At 37.2% G+C, this 17,743-nt stretch overlaps 1 protein-coding gene across 8 annotated transcripts in view; it reads left to right on the top strand.

The window, feature by feature from the left end:
* Pfas (phosphoribosylformylglycinamidine synthase) overlaps positions 1-17,743 on the top strand; it is a 679,058-nt gene that overhangs the window by 398,796 nt on the left and 262,519 nt on the right. For all 8 annotated transcript variants that reach the window (XR_010949589.1, XM_067765957.1, XM_067765960.1 and 5 more), the window contains exons 5-6: positions 14,389-14,649; positions 14,705-14,919. Coding sequence is in view for 7 of the 8 variants with exons in the window: in XM_067765957.1 (XP_067622058.1) it covers positions 14,389-14,649; positions 14,705-14,919 (476 nt within the window). In the remaining variant the exon portion in view is untranslated. The remainder of the gene's footprint in view (positions 1-14,388; positions 14,650-14,704; positions 14,920-17,743) is intronic.

Genomic DNA, 17,743 nt, shown 5'->3' with positions numbered 1-17,743 from the left:
CAAAAGCAATTAGCGCGGACAGTTCACAGCGAACAAACACACATACGCATTTTTTGATAAAAATGTTACTTTTGTTTAAACAATTTGGCTGATATAAGAAAGGAATCAAGTATTTTTTTGGATGCAGATCGAAGGTAAATATTTCAAAGTTTTACTGAAAAGTAGAATTTTTGAAACCCATCCATCCGTTTATGAGTTATAGCTGTGTAAACAAAAATTTTATAATTTTTTGCTACATTTTGGCAATTTGCCACGCCCCTATAATATATATCTTCAAATTATATTAACTGTACCATCTCACGTAGCTAAGCTTTCAAATGCAAAAAACCGTTTTAAAATCGGAGTATTCTGTGTGAAGTTATGTGCATACATGGCATTTGGCGACTTTAATATATATATCGTATTGCTTCTTACATAGTGTATTGCAATGGCTGAATACATATTAACATATGTCTTATTCTTTCTTACAAAATGCACCATTCACAATGACACACCTACCATTGCCAGCAATAGTGTTGCCAGATGTGTCGCATATGCGACAGAATATCATTTTCCGAACAGAGAAAGCTCGTGAAAGACACTCCCAACCCAAGGTGCATACCCCTCCTCTAATTCGTTTATCGATCACTTTCAACACAGCCTATACCTCAGTGAAGCTGACCGATAAACCCTTAAAACTGTCCGAGAAGGAAAAGGTTGAAATTCAAACGTGAGAATTGATAATTAAAGATAGTTAAAACTTGAAAATAGAGGTAGAGAAAATTCGAAAATTTGAAACAAACCGGGTTATATACGTTGGGTGCCATTTTTGTTGTGTAGCCGCTGTTCGCGGGCGAGAAGTCATGTCGGGTCAGGCATGCTGGAAGCCCGGGCTATGCCCGTCGTTGGTCGCGGTTCTTGCCACTACTTCTCACTCTCACAGCTACACAGCATTACTCAGAATGGACTTCACTTTCAATGCATTTTTTATTTTTATTTATTTATTTATTTATTATTTAAAGTCGACGACAAACTATGGTCGACTGCATAATATAAAAGATATATAAATATACAACTCAAAAGATAAAATTTAAGATATATCGAGATTTCAACAATGTTATATTACAAACAAATATATATTAATGAACATTACTCTTTAATTTCAGAATATAATAATAATAAGAAATATGAGCAGAAATAAGATCTTATACCAAGATCTTATACTGGCGGAATGCATCAGATTCCGCTAAGCATGATTTCGGAATGCAGTGGATTCCAATCTTCCTGTTGGAATGCAACAAGATTCCAATCAGCATGTCATGGGATTCCGGCAGTGCTAAGAGTAGTGTAATGAGGATACGCCATCACACGGCATAAAAAAGTAACATGACCTGTGTTGTTGGAATGCACCGGATTACAATCAGCTCGATGCCTGACCCATAAGATTATACTGCCGGAATGCATACGACTCCGGTCAGTGACTCATGAAAAAGCATATTTTTACGTTGTTGGAATGCACCAGATTCCAAACAACACAGTACTGTCTTGTTCCTTCTTAATGATACATGTTGATAAATGTTCCTCCATCCTTAAACGAGATAGTTCCTGTTTTTTATGGAAGAAATAAAATGCCGGCAAATTAAATTAGCTTGCATCTCTTAAATTAGATAGGCAAGTATTGCATTACGTATAGTGGCAAAAATACATTCAAGACTAATACAGCTATACAAGTCATTGTAGTGCGCGCACCAGATAAGAAGAGGATTATTTTTAGCAAAGTTTCGTCGACAAAGGGGTAAATAGAAAGGAACGTAGTGTCTGGATACTCTAGGGGGAACCGCAAAAAACAAGCGGTTGGGAAGGTCCGCAGAATCAATTTCTCCAATAATGAGCTTATGGATGAACAATACCCCCAGTAATATTCTCCGGTTTTCTAGAGTGGGTAAGTTAATAAGAAGAAGTCTACTTCTGTATGGAGGAAGGTGGAGACTTGAGTCCCAATTAAGGCCGCGCAATGCAAATATCAAAATTGCTTTTGAACTGACTCAAGACGCTTTATATGCTTTTGAGAAACAGGGAACCAAACGCATGAGCAATACTCGAGTATTGGACGAACCAGCGATGTGTAAAGAACCTTAGTGAGGTACGGATCATCGAACTCTTTAGCCCATCTTTTAACAAATCCAAGTAAACCCAACGCTTTGTTGGCAATAGATGATATATGCATGTTAAAATTCAATTTCGGATCAGAAAGGACACCTAGATCATTTGCAATAGATAAACGCTCCAAAGGCGTACCATCTATTACATAAGGTTTCAATGCTGGCTTCACTCGGTGAAATGTCATATGCTTACATTTAGAGCAATTTAAAGCTAGTAAATTTGTTGTGCATCAACATTGGAACGAGTCCAAGTCGGCCTGAAGAAGATCCAAGGAACTCAAATCGGTAGGACAGTAAGTGTAGCAAAGTTTTACATCATCCGCATACATTATAGTATGGGAATATAATATTGTCTGTGGCAAGTCATTAATGAAAAGGGCAAAGAGCAAAGGGCCTAGATGACTTCCCTGGGGTACTCCGGAGGAAACTCCGAACGATTCCGACAGCTTGCACTTGAACAGGACTTTTTGGGTCCGGTTAGAAAGATAGCTATTCAGCCACATTAATAGGTGAAACGGAAAGCCCAGTAAATCAAGCTTATGAATAAGTAACTCATGGTTGACGGTATCAAATGCTTTGCTGAAGTCCGTGTAGATCACATCCGTTTGCTTGTTCGCTTAAAATACTTCCATAACTATAGAGGTGAATACAAGCAAATTTGTAATGGTTGACCTTTGACGAATGAAACCGTGTTGGCATGGAGATAAAATACTAGAACACTGATATTGGAGTTGACTGGTAACAATCTGTTCAAAGACTTTAGGAATGACTGAAAGTTTAGTAATACCCCTGTAGTTTTCAACTTTTGACCTACTACCTTTTTTATGGAGGGGTATAATAAAAGACTGTTTCCAAAGTGCCGGGAATGACGCAGATCCCAGAGAAAGCTCAAATAATTTTAAAATAGGCTCATACATGTTTTCGGCGCAGTACCTAAGCACGCAACTAGGAACACCGTCCGGTCCCGGAGAAAAGGTGGGCTTCAAAGATTGAAGACTCTGAAGAACAATATTACCATTAATAGCAGGATTCCTAATGGAATTCGAGCTATCTAAGCGATAGGGATATTGACCGGAATGAAAACCACTGGATGAATACGTGGACTTAAAGAACTCAGAAAATAGTTCAGCAACGTCGTCATCAGTGCAAACTTTTTTACCTCCAAAGGTTAATGAGGAAGGATACCCAGAAGTTTTCCGCTTTGAATTTACGAAACTGTAAAACTTTTTTGGATTCCTAAAAAATTGGGCTTTACAATAACTCAAGCAATTTTTATAACAAAGCTGATTAAGACGGTGAAATTTAGAACGAGCTATTAGATATTTAGAGAGGTCTGCAGATGCTCCAGGTTTCTTGAATCTCTTATAAAGCCTAGATTTAATGTTATTAAGTCTGATAAGTTGCCTTGAAAACCAAGGGGGCTTATTCGAACACAGAGTATAGCGAGTAGGAATGCAGGTATCAAAGAAGCCATCAAGCGTACTTTAAAATATAGAGATAGCCGAATCGACATCAGTGCAAGCATAGAGATCCGAGCAATCATGGGAAGCCAACATATCATTGAGCATAATGAAATTCGCTTTGTAGAAGCATCTAGATCGGTGACGCTTTGTAGAAGCATCTAGGCTGATATCAAGTGATATCTATAGGGTCTTCTGGAAGGGATAAAGGTGGAATTTGCGTAAGGGCAGTACCCACCGAGCCATCCACAAATACTAAATCCAGCATTTTATTTCCACTATTTGGAACATTGTTAATCTGTAAAAGATATGAGTGTAACAAGCAAATGAGAAACTCATGTTGAGCAGTGGGAGTTAGGAAGTTTGAATCACTTATATTAACCCAACTAACTGTTGGCAAGTTAAAGTCACCAACAACAACAAGTCGATCGTTATCTCCCAACTGCGAATGCAAATCGCAGATGGCCGAGCTATGACTAGCATAAACATCCATATCCGAACGAGGTGGTATATACGAACAGCAAACAATTACGCTATAGCTACCGAATGAAAGCCTAACTGCTATGAATTCGATATGAGAGATATTGTCCAGCAAAATCAACTTAGATGATAGGTTAGATTTAACAGCAATAAGGACACCTCCCGCTCTAGAGATGCGATCACGCCGATAAACAGCATATCTATTTGAAAAAACCTCAGAATTGTAATTATCAGGCTTTAGCAAGGTCTCCGTAAAAGCTACAACTTGTGCAGAAAAGTTGAAAGAATTAAGGAAGAATGGAACAAGTTTCGATCGTAAACCACGAACATTTTGGTAATTAATGAGAAGACGGGACAGATCAGCAATTACCTTTGTGTTGTTATTAATGTGTTCGTCATACCGTTTTTTGGCTGTAATAAAACAGGTTCGGCCCTCGTCTTTCTTGTGAACAAGTGAACCACAGTATGCTTAGGCCAAAAAGAGGAATCAAGTACTTTATCGAAATATTCATCTGAAAGGGATATTTTAAATGAGGAGATGTCTGCATATAAACATATTGACCACACACATTCAAGTCATAGCGACCTACATAAATAACTTTGAACCCAGCAGGAGTTCAACGTCATATAAACATGCCGACACACAAGCCACATATCTGTTTACATTTATCAACCCTATTTGTCAACCCGTCACATTGACCAATACACTAATCGATCAGCGTGACTGATCGACATTGTCGGTTTGTCAATGTGACTGCCAAAATATTTATATGTATATAATTACATTGTATCCATAAATAGGTCAATGTAATAATATGCTGACTTGGCATACATGCATTAGGAATGTAGATACTTTTAGTTTGTAAGTATTAGTGTAATTACGGATATGTAAAGTAAGAAATTTGTATAAAAGAGAAAGCATTTTTCAATAAAGAATAATTGTTGTCAGACGTCAACCAACTACGTTTGTCTTCAATTTATTTACATCTTTCATGGCGATCCTTGCCAGTTCGATCCTTAATAAGCATAAACATTGCTGAACAAGCAAAAATTGCTAAAACGATCTGACTGGAGGAGATCCTGCCAGTTTGAAAAGCAGGACATTAAAGAAATGCTGCCAAATTAGAAAAACTAATACCTTGGAAGTAGCAAAGGATAAACAACGCATATGCATACACAAATGCAAACTCAATCGCAAACGCAAACACAAACCACAGGAATTATATTCAACCACCAGAATGCATTATTTTCAAACAACCAACGTACGAGCAATTTTGACGGGCCATATTTACATCTTTCATGGCATCTTCTACAACGCATAAAAGGGTGGAATAAATTAAGCAATTTAGCAGCAAAACAGGACCGGAAGATATCTTTTCGACTGGCGGCGTTTGAGACTGGCAGCAGTAATCTATACATATTATAAAAAGTAAACACTATTTTTCCTGTCGCCGCTTGACGCTCAAACGCGTGGATGGATTTTAACCAAACTTACACACATGTCAGGTACATGGCCCCGTATGGTTCTTATGTACTTTTTTTTTTTTTTTGAAATCGAAAAGGAGACGTGACACCTCCCATACAAATGGGATCTTTCATACTCAATATCTTTGGAAGCATTAATTCTAGACTACTGAAATTTGGTAAGGCGTTATGTAAGGAAAGTCCCTATCCCTATACTTATCCTTTTTTGAAATCATACTCAATATCTATGCAACTATTAATGCTAGACTACTGAAATTTGGTAAGGCGTTATATAATATATAATTTTTGAAAATTAATGTTTGACTATTGAAAATTGTTAAGGCGTTATATTAGGTAAGTGCTTGTTTTTGTTTATGTTTTGAATAATAAAGGAACTTTCAAGATTACAACTGGAAATTTAGTTGAGTTGTGAATCACATTAGGTGTATACCTTTTTTTTGTGGTACAAGTTTTAAAAGTTTATATTACAACTGAAGCAGGTTAGTCTTCCAGGCAAATAGCGAATCATATTAGTTTTCATTGGGAGCGGCGATATGGACATGTCACTTTAAACGATTACAAATTAAATGACTAAACATCCATTTAAACATATATTATTGAAAATATATGTATCCTTAATGCCGGACGACGTATTAAAAAAATTGAAAAAGATTTCGGACCTATCTGGGTCCACATTTTGCGCGATATCCCCCAAACCCGATTGATATATCCAAGTAAAAGACACTGCTCTTTGCAGACCTCTTTAGCCCCTTTTGTTTTATCTATACAAACAGATTTTTTTGTATGTCTCTAGAATGTAGAGGGTATAATATTCTAAACTCCCGAAAAAAGGGTACATAATTTCAGGGAAATGGGTCCTGTAGTTTAATCGAGAAAGGCTCGCGAACATACTCACAAACTATCTCTTTCATAATTTAAGTAAGGAGTAACATGAGATAACAGGTACTTAAATATTGTTGCGAGTCAAGTTTTAACATTGCATTTACTTTTTTCAGAAAATGAACTAAATAAAAACGTAAGCGCCATGAATTACTACGCTTATAGGCTTATGGTACGCCAAAATCAGGAAAATAACATTTTAAAATGCCGAAGATTGTTTCAACAATATGTTGTTGATATGTATGCGAAGATCGAGACCGAACGTTTGAATTTCATCCCATTCAATCAAAAGAAATTGAGATCGGAAGAATACATCCATCTGCGGGATGCCGTCAATAATAATGGTAGTGTTGCAGATATAGGTAGAACGGTTATTTTGCCTGCGACTTACACTGGAAGCCACCGACATATGCATGAATATGCGCAGGATATGTCCGTTTATATGGTCGCCCAGATTTTTTCATAACATTCACATGTAATTCGCAATGGGATGAAATTAAGCAATATTTCTACGTTGGACGATCTTCTACAGACCGTGACGATGTTACTGCACGGGTATTTCGACAAAAGCTAAAGTGACTAATCAATTTTATTATGAAACAAAAAGTTTATAGGGAAGTTAACTTTTGGATGTATTCTGTGGAATGGCAAAAGAGGGGATTGCCATACGTTCATATTTTGATATGGTTGGCCAACAAAATAATGCCCAATCAAATGGATGATGTGATTTCAACAGAGATTCCAGATCAGACTATTGATCCAGGTTTATTCGACGTTGTAACGAAAAACATGATACATGTGCCACGTGGTGTTATAAATGTTAATTCGCCGTGCATGCGTGATTGAAACTGTACGAAATGCTATCCCACGCTGCTTTCTCAAACAATTACTGGGAATGATGGGTATCCATTATATCGTCGACGTTCAACAGAGGACAATGGCAAATCAATAGTTTTGCGTGTAAATGGTCAAGTCATTGACGTTGATAATGGGTGGGTTGTTCCTTATTCACCAATACTGTCAAAGGCCTTTAAAGCTCACATAAATCTAGAGTATTGTAACTCTGAAATCAATTAAATACATCTGCAAGTATGTTAATAAATAAAGTGACATGGCAGTTTTCGGTGTTGCGGATAATAGAAATGATGAAATTACCCAATACCAAATGGGCAGGTACATTTGTAGCAACGAGGCAATATGGCGAATACTATCTTTACCGATTCATGAACGTAATCCGCCTGTTGTTCATTTGACAGTACATTTGGAAAATGGGCAACGTGTTTACTTTACAGTTAATAATGCTCAACAGGTTGCAGAACGACCAACATCAACTACATCACTTTCTTTTTTTAATTTACGTCAAAGAGACCCATTTGCTCGAATACTGCTTTACACCCAAGTACCAACATTTTATACCTGGAACTTAAATTTGAAGGTATGGGATAGACGTAGGAGAGGAACACCCGTTTAAGGTTATACTGGAGTGTTTGGAAGTGATACCATAGGACGGCTTCACACAGTGCATTCCAGTCATGACGAGTGTTTTTATTTGCGTCTGTTGTTAATTAATGTTCGTGGCCCCACATCTTTTTTGGATTTGAAAACAGTTAATGGACAGTTGTTTCCTACTTATCGTAGAGCATGTCAGGGATTGAATCTTTTAGAAAATGATAATCACTGGAATGCCACACTAATAGATGCATCCAATACAGGTTCACTGCAACAAATACGATCATTATTTTCAATTATTATCGCGACATGTTTTCCATCTAATCCTATGGAATTGTGGCTAAATTATAGATTTTATATGACTGAAGATATTTTAAATCGAATGCGTGATATTGCAGGAAATCAAGAATTGGCGGTTACGTTTGAAATGTGTAATGAGGCATTGGTAATCATTGAAGATATGTGTTTGTTAATTGCAAACAAAACATTGTCACAATTTAGGTTTGCCAGCACCAAATCGACCAATGCATTAATGCAACATAGCATTAGCACGCGCATCATCTGGGATAGCTGCTATGTTGTTAGATGATGGTCGCACATCCCACTCAGCACTCAAATTACCACTTCATATCATAGCTAATGAAAATCCCACGTGCAACATATCAAAAAATTCGGGAATGGGAAAGGTGTTGCAAGAAATTAAAATGATGCTCTGTGATGAATATACATTGGCGCATAAGAAATCATTGGAAGCGTTGGACAGGACCTTGCAAGATTTACGTAGCAGTCAAGCAATATTTGGTGGCGCTTTGATATTATTGGCAGGAGATTTCCGCCAGACATTGCCTGTGATTCCCCTTCAACACCAGTAGATGAGCTAAAAGTCTGCTTAAAGTCATCAACCAGCACGATTTGAGAGGGGGGCGATTTAAGTCAACTTTTTATGTAAGATAAAGTGACCTTAAAATTTTTCATACAAACACACATACATATCTACATTCATCTACAAAAGTCATCATCACTCTGATGTTTCCAGTTTTACTAAGTTTTGCTTCGACCTTCATTATTTTCGATATTTTTATAAAAATATGTATTATTATATAACACCAACAATACAAATATACACTCAAGACTTTTTAGAAAATTCGGGAAAATTCCGCGAATTTTCATGCAAATTTTTAGCTTTCAGTAAAAATTTTTAGAATTTATCTCTCAGATGAGGTTTTGCATGAACGTTTGCGGGCAATCAAAGAGAGATTTTTTGAAATACATATGTACATACATACAGTGTTGCCCTTGTGTCGCTTTGCGGAGATTTCATCCTTTTTAGAACATTTTGCTCCTTTGAAAACTATTTCAAATATTTTTAGAACTATTTTGTGGCTCAATATTTTACCCTGTCATAAACATCAAAATTAAAAATACACTTGATTATTTTAAGAAGCATCTATATAAATATGATTCAGAAATTATATCCTTTCGAATTTATAAGAAATCCATAACTTTAAAATAAAGGTGCGTATTCAAAGTCGAAATATAATTACCTATACTTCAAATTTGGTTATAGCTTTTTTGACATATTGTCCATAACAAATAATTTTAAAAAGCCTACCTACATAACATTGATTGTGAATATGACCATAGTTGTTTGTGTATTTTAATGTAGAGAAGGATTTTTATTAGTCCTTTTAAATTGATTTATAGCTTATAACTGTTAAAAATTTCAATTAAAAGGTCCATTGCTAAGATCTTGACTTTAACGGATCAGTTCAATGTATAAACTTGGCGCGGTCTTGCTACACAAAGTTTGTGGCACGCTGCTGTGTGGGAGTGTAGCATAAAAGTAAAATCCCTATTGACCGCTTTTTGAAAATTCTCACATATACTGAATAAGTTCGTAGTATTACCAGAAGTTTGTTTTAACGACCAAACTGAAAAACCCTATCAAAAACCAGGACCTATGTTATAAAATAACTCCGTCCTCTTGGCAAATACTAGAAGCTTCCTAGGATTTAAGCGACTTGCTGCTTCTAGATCTGACAGCTGGGCAAGCGCAGGGCAAGAGCACAGAACGTGCTCGATTGTTTCCTACTCAAGCCCGTACGTCCTACATCTGCTATCACTTACCAAGCCTAATTTAGAGGCATGTGACGCCAGAAGGCAGTGTCCAGTCAGAATACCCGTCATGAGTCTACAGTCCTCTCTTTTTAATGATAGAAGCAACTTTGTTAGTCTAAGGTTGTAAGACCTGCACACAATCTTCGACATTTTACAGCCCCGCGCTTGAACCCATGCTTTTCGTGCTTGGTCGATCATGTGCACCTCTCGCCATCTCTTAATTTCGCCCAGTCTAATTGGGACGTCTACGGAGCAAGCTTCCAGGGATGCGCCCTTTTTAGCTAATTCATCCGCTTTTTCATTCCCATCTATTCCCATATGCCGTGGGACCCAATATAGATGTATGCTTACCCTGTCCCGATTCTCTCCAGGGACTGCTTACACTCTAACACACTTTTAGATGCTGTGCTATACGAGATTATTGCCTTAATTGCTGCTTGGTTGTCAATGTAAAAGTTAACACGATTGCAGTTTAAGCTATTCTCTTCCAGTGTTTCTACCGCTTTGCTTACGGATAATATTTCCGCTTGGAAAACGCTCCAGTAATCTGGCAGCTTGTAGGATCTGTTAATTTCCGGATCAGCACAGTATACCGCAGACCCTACTCCTTCCACCACCTTTGTACACATGTATCGCCTCGTCCGCCATTTGGGCACCCTTGCGCCAACGATCCACCTCTATTGTGGCCTTAAGATCTCCCTCGAAGCGCAGATAGGGAATCAGGTAGTCTGTTCGTCCGGTAATTGATGGCGCTATACTACTATGGGCGGCGCTCAAGCTGCCCCGAGGCACTGAGCCTGGTTGCAGTTGTTAACGCTCAGTTCTTTCCTACCAGGTCTAAAGGTGCAATGTGCAAAATGGTATACAGTGCAGCCGTCGGGTTTGTTTTCAGGGCGCCCGTAATGCTAAGCATTGATAGTCTGCGTTCCCCAATAATACCAAAAGGGCCACCAAATTGTACACATCTAAAGGTATAAACAAACATTGGGATATTATTATCCCAAACATATGCATTATTGGGAGTATATGTCCCAATGCAGTTATAAATATTAAAAACTTACTTTTTTCCTTATAATTTCTTTCCAATTTCGAAGGAATAATATTTAAGTATTCGGCCACCGTGGTGTGATGGTAGCGTGCTCCGCCTACCACACCGTATGCCCTGGGTTCGCACCCCCGGGCAAAGCAACATCAAAATTTTAGAAATATGGTTTTTAAATTAGACGAAAATTTTTCTAAGCGGGGTCGCCCCTCGGCAGTGTTTGGCAAGCGCCCCGGGTGTATTTCTGCCATGAAAAGCTCTCAGTAAAAAGTCATCTGCCTTGCAGATGCCGTTCGGAGTCGGCATAAAACATGTAGGTCCCGTCCGGCCGATTTGTAGGGAAAATCAAGAGGAGCACGACGCAAATTGGAAGAGAAGCTCGGCCTTAGATCTCTTCGGAGGTTATCACGCCTTACATTTATTTATTTAATATTTACTCACACCTAAATTTTACAGCAAGCGGTATATTATGAATAAAAACGGTACCAGATAGACGTTTCACACTAAAATACAACGCGTTACTGATGAAATTTCGCGACATGTCTGTGCAAAATATTGCGTAATGGGAAATTGATGTCAATAATACTGGAATGTGGGTACTGATCATCAAACAAGGCTTCAAGGTTTTACTGGGCGCATTTCAATGCATAATTGGATAAAAATTAAAAGTTATACACATCTTTGAAGTTTGGTGGGACGTATTGTCCCAGTAGGGGCGAAAGGCTTAAAAAACTAATTACATATATTTATTTTCACGCTTGCACCGTCTGACGTCTGACGTGGAGTATTATACTGTTTATTTTTGTTAACAATTGTCTGTATGACTGTGCAATATTATCAATATCAGTTTTGTAGTTAATTCGTATGTTAGAAGGTGTGTTAACGATATGTAACATTTCTAATGTTTATCTCTTCTTTCTCAATAATTGAAGCGTCGTCGAAGTACGGACTGTGACAACTGCTGGCACAGTGGGCCATGAGAGCTGTTTTATGGTTGTTAGTAGAATTGCATTGTAAAAAATCAGATTTATGTTGTGACAGTCGAGTTTTTAATTTTGCTTTGGTTGTGCCTACATAAATCTTATTGCACGTTTCTTTATCATTACCTTTGCAAGACATTTTATATATAACATTGCTTTTTTCGGTGTTTGGTATTTTTGATTTGGTTTTATTTATTATGTTTTAAAGTATTTATTGGTTTATGGGCAATTTTCGCTTCTTCGCTATTGTAGCAATCTCATTTGGCAATTTGCTCTAATAAACCAGGTACGTAAGTAACAGATTTAAATGATTTTTGGTTTTTTGGTATAATTTCTTGGTTTGTTGCTTGCGTTCTTCTTATTAAACTTTTTATAATATTCTCTGGAAAATCATTATTTCTTAATAGTAATTTAATTTCTTCTATAATTTCTTTGTGGTAAGAGTCGTCCGATATTTATAGCATTCGTCTTATACAGCCCATTGGCGAAGGTACCGAAAGTAATCGAAATATATCGGTTATGTAAGAACTTCTTGTGTTTTTATTACACCAGACCTCGAGTCAGCTTAACTCAAAGAAAAATAAATTATCTTTATAAATTATCTTATTAAGATAAACAAATATTCAGAAAAACTGCAGCGAATTTTTCGAGGTCAAAAACTGAGTAATATAACAAATTGTAAGTAAAATGTCGACATACATAACTTTACTATAATGGCGTTTTTTCCATTGGGGGTTGCTATTATTTAAATTAGCATTTAGTTGCATGACCTTTATTCTTTATTCCCATGCGCTTTTTAAAGCTTAGCTAGTTGCGTATTGGATCCAGGCTTGCGTTGGGCTACTGCCTCCTTGACATCAACCCACACAAGTTCAATGGGGCTAATGTCCGGTGACTATGAAAGCCATTCCATGACGTCGATCTGGCTCTCCTCAAACCATCTGTTTGCTGTTTTACTCGTATATTTCGGGTTGTTGTCTCGCTGGAACGCTCAAACAAGTACCTTTTCGTCTTTGCCATATGGCAAGATGTCCTTGAGTATATCAACAAAAGAAGCGCAAGTCATAACTTCACTAACCCAATGAATGGGTTCCTATCCCTAGCCAAGGAAATCATTCCCAGACCACAATACTGGAACCTCAATGCTTTACGGTTTTTGCTGGATAGTATTCGGTATTAGGTGGCGTCATCCCTTTCCACTATATGACAATCTTCGACTCGTGAGATTATAAAATGTTTCGCCATTTGGCTGAAGACCAATTTAAATGTTCTTTGGCAAATCGCAGTCTCATTTGTACATGCGCTGTAGTCAACAACAATAATTTTCTTGGACTGTGACCCAGGTCGTGCTCACGCAAACGTCGGCGATTAGTCTCGATGCTAGAAGACACTTTCAAAGCATCTTTAATCTCAGTAGCAGCCGCAAAAAGGAACTGCTTTGAGTTTCTGACGACGAACTTAACTTCTCTTACGACATTGCTGGATTTTTTCCATGCTTTTTGCTACTTGGTTGTACTTGATGGCATTACGTACCATTGTTGATGAGCAACCAATTGTATTTTTCACTCCCACATAAGTTTAGTCATCAGCAACCAATTTTTTATTAGGGCGCGCTGCTCAAGTGTACAATTCATTTTTCTCGATATAACTGAATAAGGTTTAATAATAATTTGGCTATTAGTGATAGAAAATTTATTTAATAAACCTACAGTTATTTTTAAAATGTTCACAAAGATAGTAGCGATAATATTAATTTTTTATAGATTTTTTTACGCACTGCTAAGATTTTAACTACTTCAAAAGCCACTGCAACTAAAATTTCATACAAATTTAACAAAACCAACAATTTAAACCTGACAAGTGATTGCATGTTTTGAAGCCAACTTCTAAGTCTAATGTATTTTAAAGTGGATACCAAAAAACCTGTTGTGAGTAAAAAATAACATGAAAACTAAAATGGAATGAGCCATAAGCACTAGCGAGATTTTGTGAATGAGAGCACAGAACTGCATATATGATATTCGGTTTAGCCCAAACAAAAAAATTTTAAAAAATTGTATCTATCAATATGCGTTAGGAAAACCTTAATAAAGCTCTTGCACGTGTGCATTACTTTGATAATCTTTAATCCGCATTAAAGAGCCAAGTCTCAGTTATTGCTAAAATATCGCATTATTGTAATGTTTTTACATTACGGTAGAATTCTGATGATTTGGTGTTCATGCGGCTAACATTGTACTAATATAACGAATAAGTTCTGCCCATACTTACGATTATTGTTAGGAATCATTGTTATGAATGTTAGATTTGTATATATGTTTGTAGTATAAGCTTTTATTCAATTATGCCTGCAGGATTTTCACAACCTTACGAACGGATTGACTATGAATACCCTAAATCTTTTGCGAGCCCACTTAAAATTTTAATAGAAGCCAGCAATGGAGCATCGGATTATGGAAATAAATTTGGTGAACCCGTCATTGCAGGCTTCACAATTTCGTACGGGCTTGAAGACTGTAGTGGCGAACGCCATGAATATGTAAAACCTATAATGTTTAGCGGTGGTATGGGTGTCATGGACTCAACGATGCGGCAAAAATATCATCCTGAAAAAGGTAACATAATAATGCACACATACATAAGGCAGAAATATAAACTTTAAAATCGTAGGAATGTTGCTGGTGAAAATAGGTGGACCCGTATACAGAATTGGCGTCGGTGGTGGAGCAGCTAGTTCCGTAGAAGTACAAGGCTCAAGCGATTCTGCTCTGGATTTCAATGCCGTTCAGCGTGGTGATGCTGAAATGGAAAATAAGCTTAACCGCGTAGTACGTGCCTGCATTGAAATGGGAGAGGATAATCCGATATTAGCAATACATGATCAGGTAAGGTTTTGTGATAGCCAGCAGGGCTGCAAGTATTGGCGAACTGTCATCAGTTTGGCTATTTTTTACAAGCCCAGAAGGTGAAAATTGGCTATAACGACTTGTTTGGTGACCTTAAAATAATTTGAGTTGTAATTCTTTGCAAACAACCTGAAAAATAACGACCAAGTTCTTTATATTCAATTACCTTATAATGTCGAATATATCAAGATAAAAAATCAAAAAATATTTGTGATATTTGTGGATGACAAACAAAATAAACCAAATAAGAACGGGTTGCCAATTCACGTTCTGTGAAATAATAAAATCTGAACAATTAGTTCTATGGCATATAATTATTGTTAGGAATTGAGCTCGATTCGAACCCGTGATCTTAAAAGTCAGTATGCCGATATAACAAAAAATAAATTACTTCACGTTTCCTTAGTTTACATATTCTAGAAAGTACCTGCGCATGTATGTATGTATGTGCATCCTCTCTTTAAGTTAAGAAGTTAGCGATTCTACGGAGAGCAAACGCCCCTGAAATAAATAATATTGTAACGAATTTGCTGCAATTCCCCTTATTTGCAATCTTCTGCCAACGTTCGTATCGCTAAATTGTTGAATAAACAACTCCAATATTGAATAATGGGAAAAATGGCCTTTATTAAAGTACTTCACAATAACACTCAAACTGTGCAACGAATAGCAATTATTGTTTCGTTTATGTAGATACATAATGATTGATCTATGGATGTGAATTCACGTCACTGCTTAACATCGGCTTAGAGATGGCAGCACTCCTTAGTTTTGCTAATATTCATAACAATATAGATAAAAAAGTGTATATCCACAGTGTTGTGTAAAACAAATGCAGCAAATTCAATGCAAGTGTAAGATCGTAACTCTGAACAAATAGTGAATTGTATTAGATTAGGAAATGTACGATATTGAAGATTAAGGCAACTGTGTAAAAGAAGAAGAAGATATATGATGCTCAACTTCCGGTTGTCAAAATATAGACTGATTGCGAACAAAGAAAGTGTGTTTTATTAACTTATTTGCATCCCTGCTGATATAAAGAGATATATTGGTCAAGTTTTACATCTCAGGTGTGTAAGAACCCAGCGAACAAACTACTATTAGTATTTTGCAATGGCCGATGCCATAGAAGATATAATCAAAATTTTAATGGAAAACAACGTAGAGTTCCCTACTACTGGTATAACATCACAAGTACGCCGCCTAATGATGAATATATTGGGCATAAAAGACGAAAATAATTTGAATATAGGATGTACAGACAATTCTATTGACAGCTTTTCTGCTGCATCCAACAAGGTAACCTCCACTGGTGCCACTGCCGTTTCTGCTGCTCATGCTGCCGCCACTGTCGTTCATGTTGCCTCTACTGCCGACGCTGCCGTTCCGGCTACCTTTGTTAATACCGCCGCCGATGATTTCACAGAATTAAATGTTTCGGTTATCACTACTGCTGCTCATACTGCCGCCACAGTCATTTCTACTGCCGCTACCACCGCCACTGCTGTTCATGTTGCCTCTACTGCCGTTCCACCTAACTTTATTAATATATCTGCCGATGATTACACATAATTAAATGTTTCGGTTGTCACTCCTGCTGCGCATACTGCCGCCACAGTCATTTCTGCTACCGCTACCGCCGCCACTGCCGTTCATGTTGTCTCTACTGCCGAAACCGCCGTTCCGGCTACATTTGTTAATACTGCTGCCGATGATTTGACAGAATTAAGTGTTTCGGTTGCCACTCATACAAGTTCCGCCGCCGTTTTTAATACTACTGCTTCGGCCGTAAATAAACGTAAGCGTAAATGGGACAAAAAGAGGAAATTCCTGCACTGCTATGTCCTTTCGATGGAGGCGATGGCCAAACAGCTGTTGCAATTACATAAGCAAAAACAGCAAGGAAATAATGTTAATGGTGAAAACGACAAAGATGGTGATGGTGAGGAAGATAGTGATGATAGTGATGATGATGATAACGACGACGATGATAATGACAATGATGATTCCAATGATGATAACCAATCATGTATCAATAAAGGCATTCAATTTAGTTAGTATCACCTTCAGGATAGATAATAAGTTTCGTCCGACAATCTTTTTTTCTCTGGCTGATACCGGTAGTCCGGTTAGTTTTATTCGGGAAACATATGTTCCAAAACAACTGCTGGAAAATCAAGTCTGCAAGATATCCCACAAAATTTAAAGGCATCGGAGATAAACAAAGAAGTAAAATTCAATTGGATATCATACCAGATAATGACATGGTCGTTCCAGTTATTTTGGGACGTGATTTTCTAAGTACGTTTAATATTAAGTTGACGAGCGTTGAGACAAAAATGTGAGGAAGTTTTGGATTTATGATATAAAAACAAATTAAATATTTCTAAACTTCACCAAATTGTAGGTGATTCCAAATCATACTCTATCAGGGTGCACTCAAACACCTAATAGAGATGTGGAGGAACCAGAATAATATTTGTTAGAAATTAAGTTATAATGTATCGAGGTCGATACAATGCGAGACGTAACTCTGAACACAAATAGCGAATTGTATTAGATTAAGAAATGTACGATAGTGAAAATGGAAATTAAGTTATAATGTATCGAGGTGGATACAGTGTCAGGTTGGCCGAGCTGTAAGATGGTAACTCTGAACAAATAGCGAATTGTATTAGATTAGGTACTAGATTAGGAAATGTACGATATTGTAGATTAAGGCAACTGTGTAAAAGAAGAAGAAGATATATGATGGTCAACTTCCGGTTGTCAAAATATAGACTGATTGGGAACGAAGAAG

The sequence above is a fragment of the Eurosta solidaginis genome, chromosome 2, assembly GCF_040869045.1.
Source record: "Eurosta solidaginis isolate ZX-2024a chromosome 2, ASM4086904v1, whole genome shotgun sequence".
Lineage (NCBI taxonomy): Eukaryota > Metazoa > Arthropoda > Insecta > Diptera > Tephritidae > Eurosta > Eurosta solidaginis.
This window is presented reverse-complemented; position numbering and strand designations above follow the sequence as displayed.